This window comes from Phodopus roborovskii, unplaced genomic scaffold (genome assembly GCF_943737965.1).
Source record: "Phodopus roborovskii unplaced genomic scaffold, PHOROB, whole genome shotgun sequence".
NCBI lineage: Eukaryota > Metazoa > Chordata > Mammalia > Rodentia > Cricetidae > Phodopus > Phodopus roborovskii.
In genome coordinates, this window is record NW_026126517.1 from 42996121 (window position 1) to 43013578 (window position 17458).

General features: G+C 45.5%; 1 protein-coding gene across 1 annotated transcript in view; it reads left to right on the top strand.

Annotated features, from left to right (window-relative positions):
* The first annotated feature begins 5787 nt into the window (after nucleotides 1–5787).
* Ca12 (carbonic anhydrase 12) overlaps nucleotides 5788–17458 on the top strand; it is a 49642-nt gene continuing 37971 nt past the window's right edge. The window contains exons 1-2 of the mRNA XM_051197828.1: nucleotides 5788–5943; nucleotides 9373–9393. Coding sequence (XP_051053785.1) covers nucleotides 5859–5943; nucleotides 9373–9393 — 106 coding nt within the window. The 5' untranslated portion in view covers nucleotides 5788–5858. The remainder of the gene's footprint in view (nucleotides 5944–9372; nucleotides 9394–17458) is intronic.

Below are 17458 nucleotides of genomic sequence, written 5' to 3' on the forward strand. Positions count from 1 at the left end.
TGAAGAGAAGACATGCTTTGGACTGAGTTTAAGAACAGGATCTGAGACTCCTGGGGTTAGAGGAGAATGGATCCAGCCAGAAGGTGTGCAAGGAGAGGTGGCTGCAAGAAACCCAAGCTCTGACTGTTAAATTATCTCTCGAGCAAGTTGTCTTCATGTCAGCTAAACATGGTTTACTAGCTACTTGGAAAGATGTAAAGAATACTGCATCGAGGTTTGTTCTCTTAAAATGGTAAATTACCCTGTTTGTAGAATTGTGAACTTTAAACTAATTATGCACAGTATTTTATAAAGGACCTGATTAACAGCTATTGTTTCACATTCAACAGGAGTAGCAGCTGAGAGATTCAGTGGACGAGTAACTGGAACGGGAGCAACTCCATGGTAACTAGAGGCAGGAATGGGGTGAGAATTCCCATACTGGAGCCCAGTTTTCATTTTCTTAGACTAGAAAATTGAAGCTAAGTTTCTACCAGCTTCCTTTTATTTCAAGCTCACTCTTAGGAGCAATACGTGTGTGTGTGTGTGTGTGTGAGAGAGAGAGAGAGAGAGAGAGAGAGAGAGTAGAGAGTGTTTGATTTTTTTTAAAGCACATTTGTTATATATTCAGGCATCTGTACTGGCCTGCCCTTGGGATTCTGACAGGATAGGACCTCAGCAGCCCTTAAGAGCACCACCTGTGCACATTCACTATGTTCCTTTTTAAAAGGGTCCTTCCTATCTTTGTTTCTTTCTTGCTCTCTCTCCCTCTCTGCTTCTCTGCCTCTCTCTCATTTTCTCTCTCTGCCTCTGCCTCTCTCTTCTCTCCTGCTGCTCCTGTCCCCACAGGCTGGTCTCCCCTCCTCCTTTTCCCCTAATACAAAACCTCTCCACCTAAGCTCTGTCCACGTTGTCTGTCTCTCAAGCTCTGCTTTTTAGAATTACAACTTTCACATATGGCCTCAAACCTGTATGGGATTAGACATTCTTATTCTAGCTAAGAGATCAGAAAACAGAGGCATACCCAGGGCAGGAGGCTTGTGAAGGTTCCAGTGCTGGTTCCTGGCAGAGTCAGGAGTTTGGTATTATTTCCTCCAGGTCACACTGTTCTCTTATTGACCCTGCCTGAAACTGAGCAGAGTAACTATGGTTCACACAGAGGTTATGAAACCATGCCATTGTTGCATAGTGTGAATGAAGCTATAAAACTCACTGAATTTTTGCATCCAAATCAATGAGTCTGCACAAGTTTTGACACAGAAGTTGCTTCAGCTTCTGCCCAGTTAAAGAAGGTAAGTTTAGCCTTTTCCTTCTTCTTCCCTCCCTGCTTCCCCTGCCCCTCCCTCTTCTGAATTCCTCCTCCTCTGCCCCAACCCCTTCTTTCCTGGTTGGAGCACAGGTCATTAATGGAACAAGGAGCTGTGCAGAAGGGCTCATGTTCTCCTTTGCTGGGGAACTGTGGAATCAGAGCTTTGAGGTCTCGAGTTCCTTCTATCATATTTTATGGGATGCTGTGTTAATCAGGAAACACTCCATCTCCATCTCTGCCCTCTGGGGCTTGAAGAGGAAGACACAGCCATGTCCTCTGAAAAGAATGGATGGCTGGAATTGGCACAACTTGCCTCTGATCAGCAAACACAGAACTATGACATCTAGAAAATTAGAGAATCCACATCTAAGAGGAATCCAAAAATAAAACAGCCCCACCCAAAGCATTGGTAGGGTAGCCATGGAAAAAGCCTGTCTTGGAGATAGAATTATCTGGGTCAAGAATGTAGTCTTTGCCCATTCAAAAGCTTTGTGAATCTTTGTCAAGAAAGTACTGAGCTTCTCCAAGCCTCAGATTCTTAAACGTAATGCTATCTATCCCACAGGTGACTTTAAGACTCACACTGTCACATGAACTGTAGGCAATAAGTGTTAGCTTTCATCCATGCAGTCCTTTCTTTGACTCCACACAAAGATGAATCATCTCAACTAAGTGACACTATTTAGAGTTTATCCCTACTTTAAGAAATGAAATTCTTGGGACTGGAGAGAAAGCTCAGTGGTTAAACCATGTACTGCTCTCAAAGAAGACTGGGCTCCATTCCCAGCACCCAAATGGGGCAGGTCCAGGTCCAGGACCATCCAACACACTCTTCTGACTTCCTTACACACCTGCATTCATGCATACATATCCTCTTCCCCTGACTCCTATATATAGAGTTCTCAATATCTAGCCATTCCACATGGAAGGCTAACAGTTTACGGGATAGGAACATGCCTAACAGCAGCTGCCTTGGGAAGGAGGAGCCTGGCAATAGCTGTTGTTTCAAAGGGTTTATGAAGTCATGGAATCTGATTTCACACTGATGATGTCTCCTGTCAGCACCCTAGGGCAGAATGAGGCCTTCTGGGTTAAACAACTACCTTCCATTGCACCATTCCAATTATAATCCTGTGTTATTTGTGCGATTATTTGCTTTCTGCTTGTGTGCCCTCCAAGAACAAGACCTTGCCTAGCACTGTTTCTGCCACATAGAAGATGAATGAATGATTGGACAAAAATGTTTTCACTAGCTTGTCCCTCCTCCTAGCCATATATAAGCTCTGTTAAGCAACCAGGGCAGGACTTACTCCTCTTACAGACAGGAAGATTGCATGAAGTGGGTGGCACAGCTGTTTCAGTCCAGACCTCTAGACAGCCAATTGGTACTCTTTCCCTGACTCTCCTCTGCCATTCACTCTCCAGCCTAGCCCTTGGGTCTGTTCAGATATACCATTAAACAGCGCTGTTTTCTGGATCCATTTGTTGGCTAGTTACCACATTTTATGCACAAAAGAGCCCCATCCTAAATCAATGAGTGATGGGCTGTTCATTGACAGGCAACAACCCTATCTGATGATGTCAAAGCTGGTCCTCATTTGTAGAGCTACGCAAGTTTCAGCAACAGGGAAAAGATGCCTGGAGTTGGGGATGTAAATTGGTTAGGGTCACATTGTTCAGCTTTTAAAGTTTGATCATTCTATTCATTTCAGTTTGCTTCCCCACTTCTGATCCTTTAAAAACATTTCCCCCTCAAATTCACTCTAAGTCTTTATGGCAATTCTCTCCGCCCTTTCTTTTTCTTCCTTTCTTTCTTTCTTCCTTTCTTTCTTTCTTTCTTTCTTTCTTTCTTTCTTTCTTTCGAAACAAGGTCTCAATAAATAGCCTTGGCTAGCCTGTAACTCATTATATAGACCAGGCTAGTCTTAAACTCACAGAGATCCTCCTACCTTTGTTTCACAAGTGCTGGGATTAAAGGTAGGTTCCACCACTCCTGGTCCTTTCATTTAAAAAACATTATTTATTATTATTATTATTATTATTTGTGTGGAGCTAAGAGACAAGCACACATGCCCCATCCAAAGCTTTGATAGGGTAGCCATGGAAAAATTATTTGGGTCGAGAATATAGTCTTTACCCATTCAAAAGCTTTGCGAATCTGCATCAAGAAAGGATTGAGTTTCTCCAAGCCTCAGGTCCCTAAACCTAATGCTACCCCACAGGTGACTTTAAGAATAAAGCACCATACATTGTCACATGAACAGTAGACAATCAATAAGTATTAGTTTTCATCCATGCAGTCCATTCTTTGATTCCACACAAAGATGAATCATTCCAATTAAGTGACACTATTTACTATTTATGAGTTTATCCCTACCTTAAGAAATGAAATTCTTGGGATTGGAGAGAAAGCTCAGTGCTCAAAATCATGTACTGTTTTCAAAGAGAACTGGCATACATGTGGAGGTCAGAGAACAACTTAAAGGAGTAGTTCTCGTCTACTGTGGGAATCTAAGGATCAACTCAGATCATTAGGTTTCCCAGCACCTTTACGCTCGAGCCATCTCCTCATTACCCCCTCCCACATTATCCTGCCTCTTTTTCCTTAACATGATTACACCATGAGGCTCAGAGATCTCCCTGCCTCAGCTTCCCATGTGTCAAGAGACTTCAGGAATAACCACCACACCGAGCTTTAGTTTATATTCTTGATTCTCTTTTGCTTGACTCTCTTTTCTAATTTGCCAGCTTTCTGATAGAGACACAATAAACACACACACACACATTTTCTCTCTATGAAACCTAGTTTATGATCTGGTCTTATTGTTTTATTACATCCATCTTTCTCTCCTTCCACCTCTCCATCTTTGGGGGTCTTTCTATAGTGGACATTTCAGGAGAAGTCGAACTGAACATCTTCAGACACACTGAAAAACACCTGGTATGGGAGTGGCACAGGCAGGTGTCTGGACATGGTCCAGTTTGCCTGGAACTAGTCATGGTTTCACAGGGCCCAGAATCTCCATTTCTGAACCTTCAGGTGTCTCCCTGGCTTTTACAATGCCTAGTCCATTTCACCTTCTAAAGACACTGCCTAGGCCACTCCAGAGCTCACTCAAGGCCATTTATCATGGAGAAAAGGTCACCCTTAAGCTTATTGTGGTCTGGAAATGCTTGTGACAAAATTGTCATTGTAACAACTTCCTTGAAGAGATTTCAAGCCCTTTATTACCCACACAATAGCTGGGCTGTTAGGGACAGAACAGCAACGCCCCTTGAAATGCAGGGAGCATCTACTTCCTGGTGGATCTCAGTTGCTCAGCCCCTCTAAGTTCTAGGTGAACAGTGGCTTCACTGGTCACCAAGGCCAGCTTGAGTCTGTGTAAGCTGAGTATCAACAGACAGACTGGAGAGGGCTGTGCTGGTTGCCTTGGCTCAGAGAAGAGGGCATGATGAACCAGGTTACTGAGCCATGTGTGTAGGTAGTAGGGGGTCAGGTTTACTAGTGGAAGATAACCAGGACCCTCACCTGGAGTGGCACAGAGACACATGGAAGACCCAGGGATGCAGGAAGCAGAAACAATCTCAGGGGTGGGAATAACAAACAGAAGATACAGGAAATAAGGGTAGGGGACAACAGGGCAGCAGCTCAATACGACTTAGCTGGACATGAAGGGAATCGGAATGGCATGCTTTCATCCAGCATAAGTGTGCACATTGCAAAGCAGGCAGAGATATGAGAAAAGTGGGCTGAAGTAGCAACAGGTGGTAAACCTGCACTGCAAACAGCTTGGCCATTGATCCAGACTGAGACACCTAGCCCAGTCTCTGATGCTTTTAGACACCCAGTAATGATGCAAGTCCTTTTCTTTTACTACTATTTCAGAGAGGGCACCTTCTCCGGCAGCTTCCTACTGAGGATGGACAGATACTCCGAGCAAGCCTCTTCGTAGGGGACATTCTAATCACCAGGTAAAGCTGCTCATTCATGTGAATCTCATTATACCATTTTCCTATTTGCCATCTCTTTGTGGTTTCATTGAAAGGAGCTTAATCTGGATGTGCTGTACAACTCACAGCTCCTTAGCTAACCCGTGTCCAGACCATGCAGAAACATTCTTTCCCTGAGGGAGGCCTGGCTCAAACAGCGTCCTATGAGGGGGGATTTCAAGTAAGTTCAGTGACAGACCGCGGCCACATCCACAGAAGTGATGCATGGTCCCCAGACTTCTCACAGCTCCCTGGGAGAACTGGCTCCCCAAGTGGGCCAGAGGAACAGCCGGCGGCGAGGGGCCATTGAAGGGCACTGAACTCAGGACTGCAACTCACCTAGGACCTGGGGCTCCAGCTCTCGGGTAGGCTGGGCGTTTTGCCCCCGCCCCCTTGCACGATGACATCACGTTTGAGGGTTGAATCGCAGCTTAAAAAGCAGCCAGGGCGCAGCTAGGAGCCTACACTGCAAAGGAGCAAGCTGTGATCTCAGGCTGCAACACATGCTGGTGCGCCCCAGTCAGCTCCAAGTGCCTCCTAGTCCCAGAGCGAGTGGCAGCCTTGAGTCGCCAGGACAAAGATGCCCCACCGCAGCCTGCACGCGGTCGTAGTCCTCTTGCTGGTTTTCCTAAAGGAGCAGCCTTCCAGCTCGGCCCCACTCAACGGTAAAGTTTCTGCTTTTTTTTTTTTTTTTTTTTTTTTTTTTTTTAAGAGTCCAGCACACTCAGCCACGTCTTGGCAGAAGGATTTCTTGCCAGGCTCTTGCAAGATAAAATAAAATCACTACTGAGGAAGCAGGGAGGAGCTGTGTACATAGCACATTTTCAAGGAAGAATGCCTGCTTTTCGTTTAGAGTGCATAATCTACTGAGGTTGGAGATACGTTGCTTTTTTTTTTTTTTTTTTTTCCAAGACAGGGTTTCTCTGTATTGCCCTTTTAATGGTGCTTTGTGCACGGTTTGCCTTTTTCTGAGCATACTAGCTTTGGAGATGGGGCTTAACTTGCTAGCCAGAATCCTGGAACCACCTGCAGAGCTATGAGAAATGTCTGGCTTCCTGAGTGGTGTGAGATCCGCAAGAAGGAGAGTTAGGCTGGTGTTCAGAACTCAGAAGCAGTTAACCATCAGCCTTCACCTCCATGGCAAAGGGATAAGGTAGCCCATCCTTAATCATCGTCTTTCCCCTAGAGGACTCTACTACCCTGCACCTACATGTGTGCGCACGTGCACCCCTATTTCTAATTGTGATAAGAGCTGAACTTCGAAGGGTAAGGGTGCCGAGGGTACTAAGCAGGGTGTCGGGTTGAGGTGGGAAGAGGAACCTGAGCTATGGGCTCATGTCCAAAGCCTGGTTAATTAACTCCCTTAGAACAAGAAAGGGTAAGCAAGCTTTAGCCTGCCTGTCTCTCAGCTGCTCTTCTTGGGTCCTGCTTGTGACAATCTCCACATCGTGGGGATATTTGTGGGTAAATACAGTTCCTGGGCTGCTTAGTGGTGTCAGAACTTGGCACTCCTTTCTCCTTCTCAGAGGATACCACTGTGCCTGTGGGGAAAGCCAGCCCTGGGAGCAACAAGCTACCCCTTGGCTGAATCTTCATCTGCTGACTGGCAGGGTCTGCCATGCAGTCAGGAAGAAGCAGGAGGTGGGAGAAGTCCTCCAAAGTGGGGATCAGTTTTGAAAACTACTAACATTGGCTAACTGCTAACTCTCAAGAAATCTATGGAGACCAAAATTTACCAACTCTTTTAGTACTGAGCGCCTCACAGGAGGGAGAGAGGGGCTCTCTACTGATCTTTTCCTCCAAACTTGTGGCGCCCTCTCTGACAGCTACTCCCCATTCTCCTTCTTGCTGGCCCCTCCTCTCCTCCTCATTCTTCAAACTGCCTTGGGGGAGCTTGCAGTTAACTCCCCCCCCCCCTTCCTGTTTTAGCTATCTCTGGGTTCTAAGCTTTTATACGGCTGGCTTTTTGTTGTGCTGATTTCTTGACTGCCTCAGGGGATAAAGTCAAACAAAACTCACTGAAGTGGACAGAAGGCCAGTTAATCCAAGATTGGGGCTGGGGGGTTAGCTGAGTAAGGGGTCAAAGTGTGCCCTGCCTGGGACTTGGGGGATTGAAATTCATCACATTTGGCACTAATAAATGCCCAAGGAAAGCCCTTGGTCCAGGGGTGGGAGGAGTGTAAGGTGAAACTGAAGGTCTTCTGGAGACAGAGTGGAACTCTTTGTTACTATGGCTGAGGAACATTTCCAGGAACTCAGCTGAGTTGCTCTATCTGAACTGAAGGTGGAGGGCTGGACAGGCTCCTGCGGTCCAGATGCAGTGTCATTAGCACTTGGAAGCTGCTAGCCCCCAAGGCAGAAAGCAGGCAGGGCAGGACCCTGAACTCCTGGCCTGGACTTAGCTAAATATTCTTTCCTCAGGGCATTTCCCTGCCCAAGCCAACTGGGTTTGCAGGCTCCAACAAGAAGTGCAGAACTGCCCAAACCCAGGCTCTTTCTATTCTAAGAGGAGCTTGGCCCCCTTGGGAAGCTCCTGAAATTCATGGGAACATGGCACACAGTGACAAATGTGCTAAGGCTGTTAGTAGGCACACCGTCTAAGACAGGTCACTTTACATCACCTGAGGAAACTAGATTCTGCTCCTCTAAGGTGGGATGTCAATAAACAGTGCTTGACTCTACAAAACCCGAATGGGGACAATATAAACATGTTCTTAAGGTGGAGAAAATACCCAAAGAATTATTTAAAAGAATTCAAAATGGTTGTTCTAGGATGCAAGTAAATGGCAAGTGATTTTCAAGGGGGCCAATACTAGTTAAAAAGCCTTGAGACACCTGACTCTAAACTATGACAAATGTCTCATTTAATCAAAATCACCCATTAATTTTGAAAATTAAAAACAAAATTAACATGGAGGCAAAGACATTAAACAAGACAGTATAGCAACAATTGGGGGGGTTTCATGGAGAAGATCAAAGTTCCCTTTTAGAAATCACCATAGGTGTGAGTAGGGAATTCCTGCTCATGGTGAGTGAGTGGTCAGATACTTGACACTCCATTTCATTGAGAGTCAAAGGCGAGGCCAGTTTTTAGTTTTCCAGCTGTTCTTTCCAACAACAGACACTCAGAGATGCCAGGAGACAGGTGCTTAGGACTTGTACCTAAGCACCTGTTGACACATGTACATCCATGTGTCAATCTTACCACAGAAATATGGCTTTACAAGTTATCTAGTCAAACTTCCAGTCTTCTTCCAGAAGGAAAGTGAAAGTGAGCAGGCTGGGTGACAAGAAGAAAGTGACATGAGGAATGAAGGACCTCTGTGAGGTGTGAAAGATGTAGAGTGGGAGGGGGTGGGTGGCTTGGGTTATATTCCTATCAGAATTTCTCCTCCATATTCCTGCCACTGCTGGCATGGCATTGCAGCTCAGATGAGGATGGTAGCTCCCTTGGGGGAAAACATCTTCCATTCACAGGGAGTTTTGTTTTGTTTTGGGTTTTTTTTGTTTTGTTTTTTTGTTTGTTTGTTTTTTTTTTTTTTTTTTTTTTTTTTTTTGTTTTTTTTGTCTCTCTCTGGGTACTGATGTGATGAGTTCTCCAGGATATGTTGTCAAGTAGAAAAAAGCAAGATGCTAAATAGAGTTTCTAGTAGGGGAGGGAATAGAACACATGGGTGTCTGGCCCACTGTGAGGAGCTCACCATCACCCCATACACAGATATCTCCTGGAAGAGGGAAGGGAGGGTAGGAGAGAGAGCTTCCGCTGAAAGAACATTTTGATAGTTTTAGGGTTTCAAGTCACATGGAATTCCCTGCCTAGTTAATAATGTTTAGCTTTTCTAAGATGTCTGGGAGTGTCATCTATTCCAGATGCCCCCTACTGAGTCCACAAACACTCCACAAACTCTCCATCCTGAGCTCTGTGTGGAGCACAGCTCTGAGGAGTCATGGCTCTGGCTCCAAGTCAGAAGTTTGTATTTGGGGCATTGACTTCCTTCTCAGTTTCACCCATTTAACAACTAAATGTGCAGCGTCTTCCTGGCTCTGTCAGCTGCAGTTTATTCTACTTATTTGTTTCCTTCTGTTCTTCACAGGATCCAAGTGGACCTATGTTGGTAAGTAGATATTTTAAATATACTTTTCGGAAGATGACTATATTTAATAAGAAACCTAGAAACTTGGTTGAGGCTTTTTGGGGCAAGGTTGGAGAAAGCTGGGCATCATGGAGAATGACTCCTCCTGAGAGTTACATTGTACATTCTCCCCAGGCAGAAAGCCTGATATAGGAGCTTGAACTGTGAGACTCAGTAGTGAGACTTCCAAATTCCAGTAAGGATTTCTCCTAGACCTCCAGTTGCAGGGGCCTTGGCAGAAGAGAAGCCGTCTTCCTCCCAGGATGTCTTTCCTACAATAAACAAAGAAGAAAGGGATCCTTTCTGGAAATTTGGCTCAGGCCCTAGAACTTAAGCTGTCAGTGGATCTGAAATTAACTTCTTGTGGCCATGTTGTAAGCAAGCTGTGGATACAGAGATGATGGCCAGTCCTTAGTGAACAGGGAGGCTTGACTTAGGTTAAATATGGTCCAGGGCTTCTATGGGGCTGGGTCAAGAACATGCTAGCCTGCCTGGCCAGCCTGAGAGATAGTTGGTAGAGTTACATTGTTGCAGTGAACTGGCAATGTCACCACTGGCTGGAGTGGGAATGGGATGGCAGGCACTTGGTTGGTCCTTTAGTGGGTGCAGGAAATTAGTGATATTTTGATAGGGACAGAGTCATGGACCCTGCATAATATACAGCATAGAAGTGACTTCAGTGGCCCAGGTGGGTACAGAAAGCAGAGGCGTTCTGCTTACATTAAAGCCAGGAAATGTAATGGCTATGGATGGTGACAGTCAGGAGATTATGAGAGTAGAAGCATACTGTAGGGAAGTCTGACCTTCATGTGCAAAGATTAGCCTGGAATATTCTGGTAGCCCAGGAAGCCTAGGAAAGTCACTGAACCAAAAGCACATTCTCTCAGGCCTAGCCTCTGGGTCCTCTGTACCCACCACCCCCAGCACTGCATAGCTCCACTATTACTAACATCCTTTATGTACTTATTATGTGTTAGGAACGTTACTAGGTGGGTGGGTAATTAGAAGGGTATGTTGAGCTCTGTAGCTGGGAGTCACTAAAGTTCATAATTCAAAGCAGAACATAATAGGTAGTAACAGCAAATTACAAATGAATGGTCCAGTGCTCTGATTGTCAGAGAAAAAGTCCAGAGCTGGGAAGTTATGAGGCTTCCTGAAGGAACCAGGCTTCTATCTAGGCCTTAAGAGAATGGAAGGATTGGGAAAGGTGGGAAAGTACTGTTGGCCCAGGTGCCAAGGGTGGACAGAGGGGAGGCTGAGCAAGCTGGAATTTGAAGGATGTGCATGGAGAATGGTTTATAGAAGAGTCATGGGTTTGGAGGCCAGAAAGATAGGATCAAGTAGTGGCAGCTATGAAATTCCTGATTGTTCTGCATGCAGTGAGTGGGACAGGGCAGAGAGCCGATCTGGGTTTTAGGAAGAAGGCACTTGGGCAAATGGGAGGGAGACAGGAAAGTGTTGTGCCTTTGTGGCAACTCTGTTCTGTTCCCTGTCTTCATACCTACCTTACAAAAGGGCAGGGTGAAGAGTCCACCAAAAGAAGAATAAACAGAGTAGCCCCTCAGACAGGCTCTCTGTGTGCATGTATAAACATGTATGTGCATGTGTGTATCACAATGGAGGGTAGGTACTTGGATTCTGTCATTCTCAGGAAGCCCTCTGGGCTTCATTTGCCCCATGTGCAACCCTGGGGGTTGGAGTTATCTAGACTGGTGTCTCTATGCCTATATCTTGGCATTGACTACATCAGAATCTTCTGGAGTATTGTCTAAAAATGCAAGTTTCCGGGTTTCAGCCTATATGTAAGGAGGGGCCTGAGAAAGCTGCATTTTAAAACACTCCCTAAGAGATAGAACTATTTATTTACTTATTTATGGTATGCTGAGGATCTAACTAAAGGCCTCTAGAATCTAGATGAGCACTGCCCACTGAGCCATACTCTAGGCCTGAGACATTCTCATGCATGCCACTAAAGGACCTTATGCAGACAATTCCCAAGATCGTTCTAGCCTGAGAGTCAGTGCTAACTGTTCCACTGATTCTGCTGGCATCTCACACACAGAGGAAACTTCTAGAAGTATGTGGAGAAAGAATTCTATTCCTTCCTGGCACTGAGCCTCATGGAAGATGTAGCACCATCTTCCAGCCAAGATGGGCCAAGTTCTGCCCATCTGTTCCTGGGCTGGCTTTAGAATTCCAAGGCTTTAAGACAGTGCCCATCAGCCCTGTAGAGCTGGGCACTTGACCTGCTCAACTGCTGGGTGACTGACTTGCAAGTTAGGCTGTCATGTGAGCCTAGAACAAACTCCAGCCCAGTAAAGCAAATCTGTGGCTGAAAGTTAGAAGAGGGGGTGTCCTGGGGTGGCAAGAAGGAGGTGACTTGGAAGTGTCATCAGGGTAGCTGGATATATATATATATATATATATATATATATATATATATATAGTGTCAAAGTTTATGTAAATTCACCAAGTTGTAGGCTCATGATACAGGCACTTGCTTGTATGTAAGTCAGGTTCAATGTGAGAAGTGAAGATTTTAGCTGATAGAGTAATTTTCCCCAGACAGGCAGGTTTTGATAGTCTCATATGAAGAAAACAACAAAAACCCCATTGTGGGCTAGAGAGATGGCTCAGCGGGTGAAGGTGTCTATAGCCAAGCTTGACAATTTGAGTTTGCTCAGGTGGGACCCTTTGGAGGGCAGGGGAGATGGTTCATTTAGTAAAGTGCTTACCACACAAGCATTAAGACCTGAGTTCTCCCTAGAACCACATAAGAGCTAGGAGTGGCCACACTTTTCTAATACAAATGCTGGTGAGACAAAGACCCCTGGGGATAGATCCCTGGGGTTTACTGGCCAGGTAGCCTAGCACAACTGCTTAATCCCAGGTCCCATGGAGAGAGCACGTTTCAAAAACAAACAAACAAAAAACAACGAAGCTTAACAGAGTCTAAAGAAGGACCATGGAGAGTGCTCATCTTGCACACACATGAACATGAACACACAGAAAATTCCCCTTGGAAGTCAGGCAGGGATCCTCCATAGCAGTAGACATCAAGTTCACATCTTTCACGTCCTTCAGGCCCTGCCTCCACCTGCCCTCTGCCTGCCTCTGCTGGAATACAAAGCTGCTGCCAACACATGTGCCCTGAGGCCCTGCACGCTCTCTTTAAGCCCTTCTTAGACTTTAAGACCCAGAGATGGAACACAGGAAAGGAGTCTGGAAAGCAAAGTTTTCTTTTTACCCTACAACAGGGATGTAGACCCATGTGGTCCCACCCCCCAAACTGCAGTAATAAGAGCAGGCCTGTTGAAGCCCAAAGAAGGGCCTGAAATGGCAGCTGGGGGCACATGCAATTACAAGGCAGATTTAATTAAGGGGGTGCATGTCTTTTTCCAGCGTCCCACAGCTGCCATCCTGAGCATGAATAAAGGCCCAAAGTACTCTTTGGAAAACTGGAAAAGGCCAGACATGTTTTTCCTATTAGAGAACTGAACCTTGTCCCTGTGCCGGAGGATTTCCCTGAGACCAGCAATCTGACCCACTCTCATTTATCCAATCTGGGCTCCAGTCCCAGTTACTGCTAATTAAAGCAGTGGCATGCAGGGTCTGTTGGGGTGTGGTGTGGTCTGCCCACTTGCAAAGGGCCTCATCTTTCCTGGGTTGCAGAATTGGGGCTTGAGTGTGTCCTGGAGACTCTTGGTCTACAGCTTCCCAAATTCCTGTGTCTTAATGGCTACAGCTGGCCTTAGAGAGCACACAGATGGCAGTATTCATCCCTACAGTTGGGTGCGATGATTGGGTGTGTAGTTTGGCAGAAAACTGGGATGTAGAAGTATGGAGATTCCAGAAGCCAGCAGATCTTGAGCATATCTACTAGGCCACTTTCTGTTCTGCTGCTGTTAGGAAAGTAACTTGAGTGTTCTGTGCCTCATTTCCTTAGTTATAAAACCAGGAGTGATAGCAGCTAGCTCAGTGTGTCTCAAAGCATGGTCCTTGGGCCAAGACCATCAGCATCAATGTGACCATTAGATATGCAGGCTCTTGGCCCTGCCCCACTAATCAGGGACTCTGCTGGGTAGGCTCAGCCATAATTTTAGCAAAAACTTTGTATGAGTCTGGTGTGTATTCAAATTTGAGAACCACCCTGGGCTTCTTAGGGCTGTGGTGAGGATCAAATAAGATAATCCATGGGAAGAGGCTGGCTCAAAGCTGAAAGCCATGTTCTTGTCCATTCTCAATACCCAATAACAGCAGAGCACCCAATGCACCCATGTGATCTCTCATCTCTCTCTCAACTGTTTTTTTTTTAATAGCCAGTAGATATCCTTTTACATTCTGATTAAACAAAGGATTTTTTTTTTTTTTTTTTTTTTTTTTGAGAAGAATGAGACAAAAATACAAAAGAGCCTCCGAGCCCAGAATGTTCTTTCTGGCTTTGTCCTTCAGACCAAGATGAAGGTGAATCTAATCTCCTGGTGTTTTCTTGGCACCTAGAGGCCATGTATCTGGTTGCATATCCAAGATCACTTCAGCCAAGCACCAGTTTCTAGGAAGCAGGCCCACTGGGTGCCTGAGCCTAAGAATGGAAATGAACATGACCTAGGGCTGATGGGACTCTGAGCTGCATGTGCCTAGATCCATGCAGGGTCTTCATGGCTAGAGAGGAGCAGATGCATGGTTTCCTATGCATTTGACTAAAAGAAAGTTTTAATTTGGCAAAAGGGCTGAATCAAAGCTGGTGTGTGTGTATGCGCATGCACACGTGTCTTAGTTCCAGGCAGGCATTCGTAAGTCTAGCTCCTAGGAATGTGTCAAAATGCCTAAGAAAAATACTTTTTTTTCCCCGTTTTTTCTAGATATGGTTTCTCTGTAGTTTTGGAGCCTGTTGTGGAACTCTCTCTGTAGACCAGGCTGGCCTAAAACTCATAGAGATCCACCTGCCTCTGTCTCTCAAGTACTGGGATTAAAGGTATGTGTCACCACCACCCTGCTAACAACTTTTTCTTTTTTTTGGTATTTCGAGACAGAATTTCTCTGTATTGTTTTGAAGCCAGTCCTGGAACTTGCTCTGTAGACCAGGCTGGCCTCCAACTCACAGAGATTCACCTGTCTCTGCCTCCTGAGTGCTGGGATTAAAGATGGGCACCCCCAACACCTGGCCCAATTTATTATTTTTTTTTAAAAGAAAGGATCTCACTATGTAGCTCTTGTTGGCACTGATCTTGCTGTGTAGACCAGGCTGGTCTTGGACTCACAGGGATTTCTTTGCCTCTGCCTCACAAGTACTGAGATTAAGGGCATATATTATCACACCTGGCAAGGCAAATAGCCCAACAGAGAAAAGTTGTTTTTTCCTCATGGCTTCACAGCTTTCACCAGCTGTCTTCATTGCTCTGGGCCAGAGTGAGGCAGGACACCACTGTATCATGGTAGAGAGGGTGTGCTGGGGCAGGGCTGCCTCACTGCAGCCAGGGAGCAGAGAGGCAGGAGCATCACACATATCTTTCATAGACCCTCTCTTAGTAGCCTTCTTTCTCCAGTCAGCTTTCTGAGAGCCCATTAAGTCATGAACACACTGATGGATTACTCTATTGCTGAAGTTATTGTCCTGGTGAGCTGATCACCTCTCATAGCACCACCAAATGGGGACCAGACCTTCAATACATGAGTCTTTGGGGGAGCATGTCAAATCCAAAACACAACAGCAAGGAAGTAAGTGGTGCATAGAATGCTTTAGAGAAACCCACAGTCTGCGGGGAGATAGGCCCTCTTTCCTAATCATTTTCTAACCATGCTCTGCCAGGTAACCCTGCAGTGAAGGAGCCCTGGAGTCCCAGCCAGACTTTTCCAGGGCAGCACCATGGGATAAGGATATAGTAAGTGCATCTGCCATGGTCAAAGACCCTGTTTTGTTGGTTCCCATATATTTTCCTTCCTCACATTTTAGCATTTCTGAAACCAAGATAGGTCTTTTTGAGACCAGAGTCTCACTGTGTCTCCCATGTTATCTGGATCTTAGGTTTCTTCTGCCTCAGCCTGCTGAATTCTGGGATTGGAGGCATGCACAATGAATGCATTGAGCTTTTGGGCATGGATCTTGTTATCAGTGGCATCTAGAACCATGAAAATATAGTAGTTGTTTCACAAATCTTCACTGAGAAACAGAGTTCTAGATGCTAGGGATATGGAGAAAGGGTCAAAGAATGGGAAAGGCAACAGCTTGTACACACTCTGCTCACAGTGTCCAGGAAGAACAGGGACTCATTCGATTTTGAATATAGCGTCATTGAGCTTCCATCCATTTACAGCTCATACACTCAGGTAGTGCTGGGTAAGTAAAGGACTTTTAGCAATGTAATTTACGTGTCCTTTTGGTTTACAGAAGTATCCCTTTACAGAGCAAGTTTTCTGAGTCCCTGCCTGTCATTTAATTTATGCCAACCAGGAAGGAACAAATCTTGGCTGCCACCTCCTTGTGTCTATAAAGGTTGACTCAGAACTGGTATAACTCTAAGTCAGATGGTTCGGTTTAGTTCACCTCACCTTTTACAATGCTTTTGCAATCCTTTATGTGTGACTCAGTTAGCTGTGGGACCTCTGGGTGGAACATGGAAGACCTGTGCAGTTCTCGTAGGGACACGTGCAAATTCCATACCGGATAGGCCTGCTCTCCCTCTTTCCACGACACATGGTCCAGCAGAAGTACCCCAGTCATGATGATGGGTTTGCTTACTGTATCAGAGAGTGAGATTAGCCAGTCAAGCCTGGTACTCTTTTGGAGTAGCCCCTCTTTGGAAACAACATGAGAAATAGAGAATAAAAAGGTGACAAAGGGTGGTGTGACAAATCTGTTTCGTAGCAGGTCTGGGGCAGTCATGCAAGCCACTGTTTCCCTTCTTGGCTTTGGTTACCAGGAAGGCCAGAGACAAACTGTAGTTTCAGCTTGAATAAATTCCTATTTTTATTTATTTATCTTTGAGGCAAGGACTAATGTGTCCCAGGCTGGCCTTAGACTCACTCTGTAATTGAAAATAACCTTGAATTTCTGATCTTTCTGCTTCTACCTGCAAGCACTGGGATTGCAGGTGGGTACCACCATGCCTGGTTTTAGGCAGTGCTGGGGATTGAACCTGGGACTTTGTGTGTGCTGGACAAGCACCTGAGCAATTGAGCTATGTCCCTACCCAATTAATGTTTGCTTTTTAAAAATTAATACAACCATGAGCTGGTCACAATTTATCAGTCAAAAACTACAGGTTTCAATACACCTGAGAGAATCAGTTTACTTCATATCACAAATATTTGCTGAGTGAATAGTATGCCAGACATTGCAGGGGAGGAAATAGACAAGCATTGGGGCTGAGCTCCGTTATGGGACTGGCAATCTGGGGAATCGGCAAGTTATAGGTTCTTAAAACACAGAGCAGAAAGCCCTGACCCAGGAAGGGATTAGAGAAATGGTTCTCAACCTTCCTGACAGGTGCAATCACTAATATCATTCCTCATGTTGTAGTGACCCTCCAACCATAGAATTATTTTGTTGATACTGCATCATTGTAATTTAGCTACTGTTAAAATTATAATGTAACTATCTGATATTCAGGATATCTGACAGCTGTGAAAGGGTATTTTGACCCTCTAAAGGGTCACAGTTCACTGGGGCAGCATGAGCCAAGTCTTGAAGGCTATGTAAGAGCCAGGGAAAGAGCATTGGGGACAAAGGGACAACCTGTACAGTGGTCAGCTAGGAGGCTGGTATATTATGGAAAGACACAGGACTTCAGTGAAGTGAGAAAGAACTTGGAGAGAGGCTAGAGTCTGAGAGCCCTCAGCCAGCTAGGAAAGTAGCAGAAAGCTGCTACTAGAATGTTCTAGGTAGAAGAATCATGTGAAGGGGAAGCTTTGAGAAGGACCATCTTGGCTGTGGGATGAAGAATGGTTTAGGTGGAAAACACTGGGAAGAGAGAGCAGAGGAACGTGAGGGAAGACGGGTGGGTTCTGGATAAGGGGAATGGCAACATGGACCTGCTGGAAGGATTTA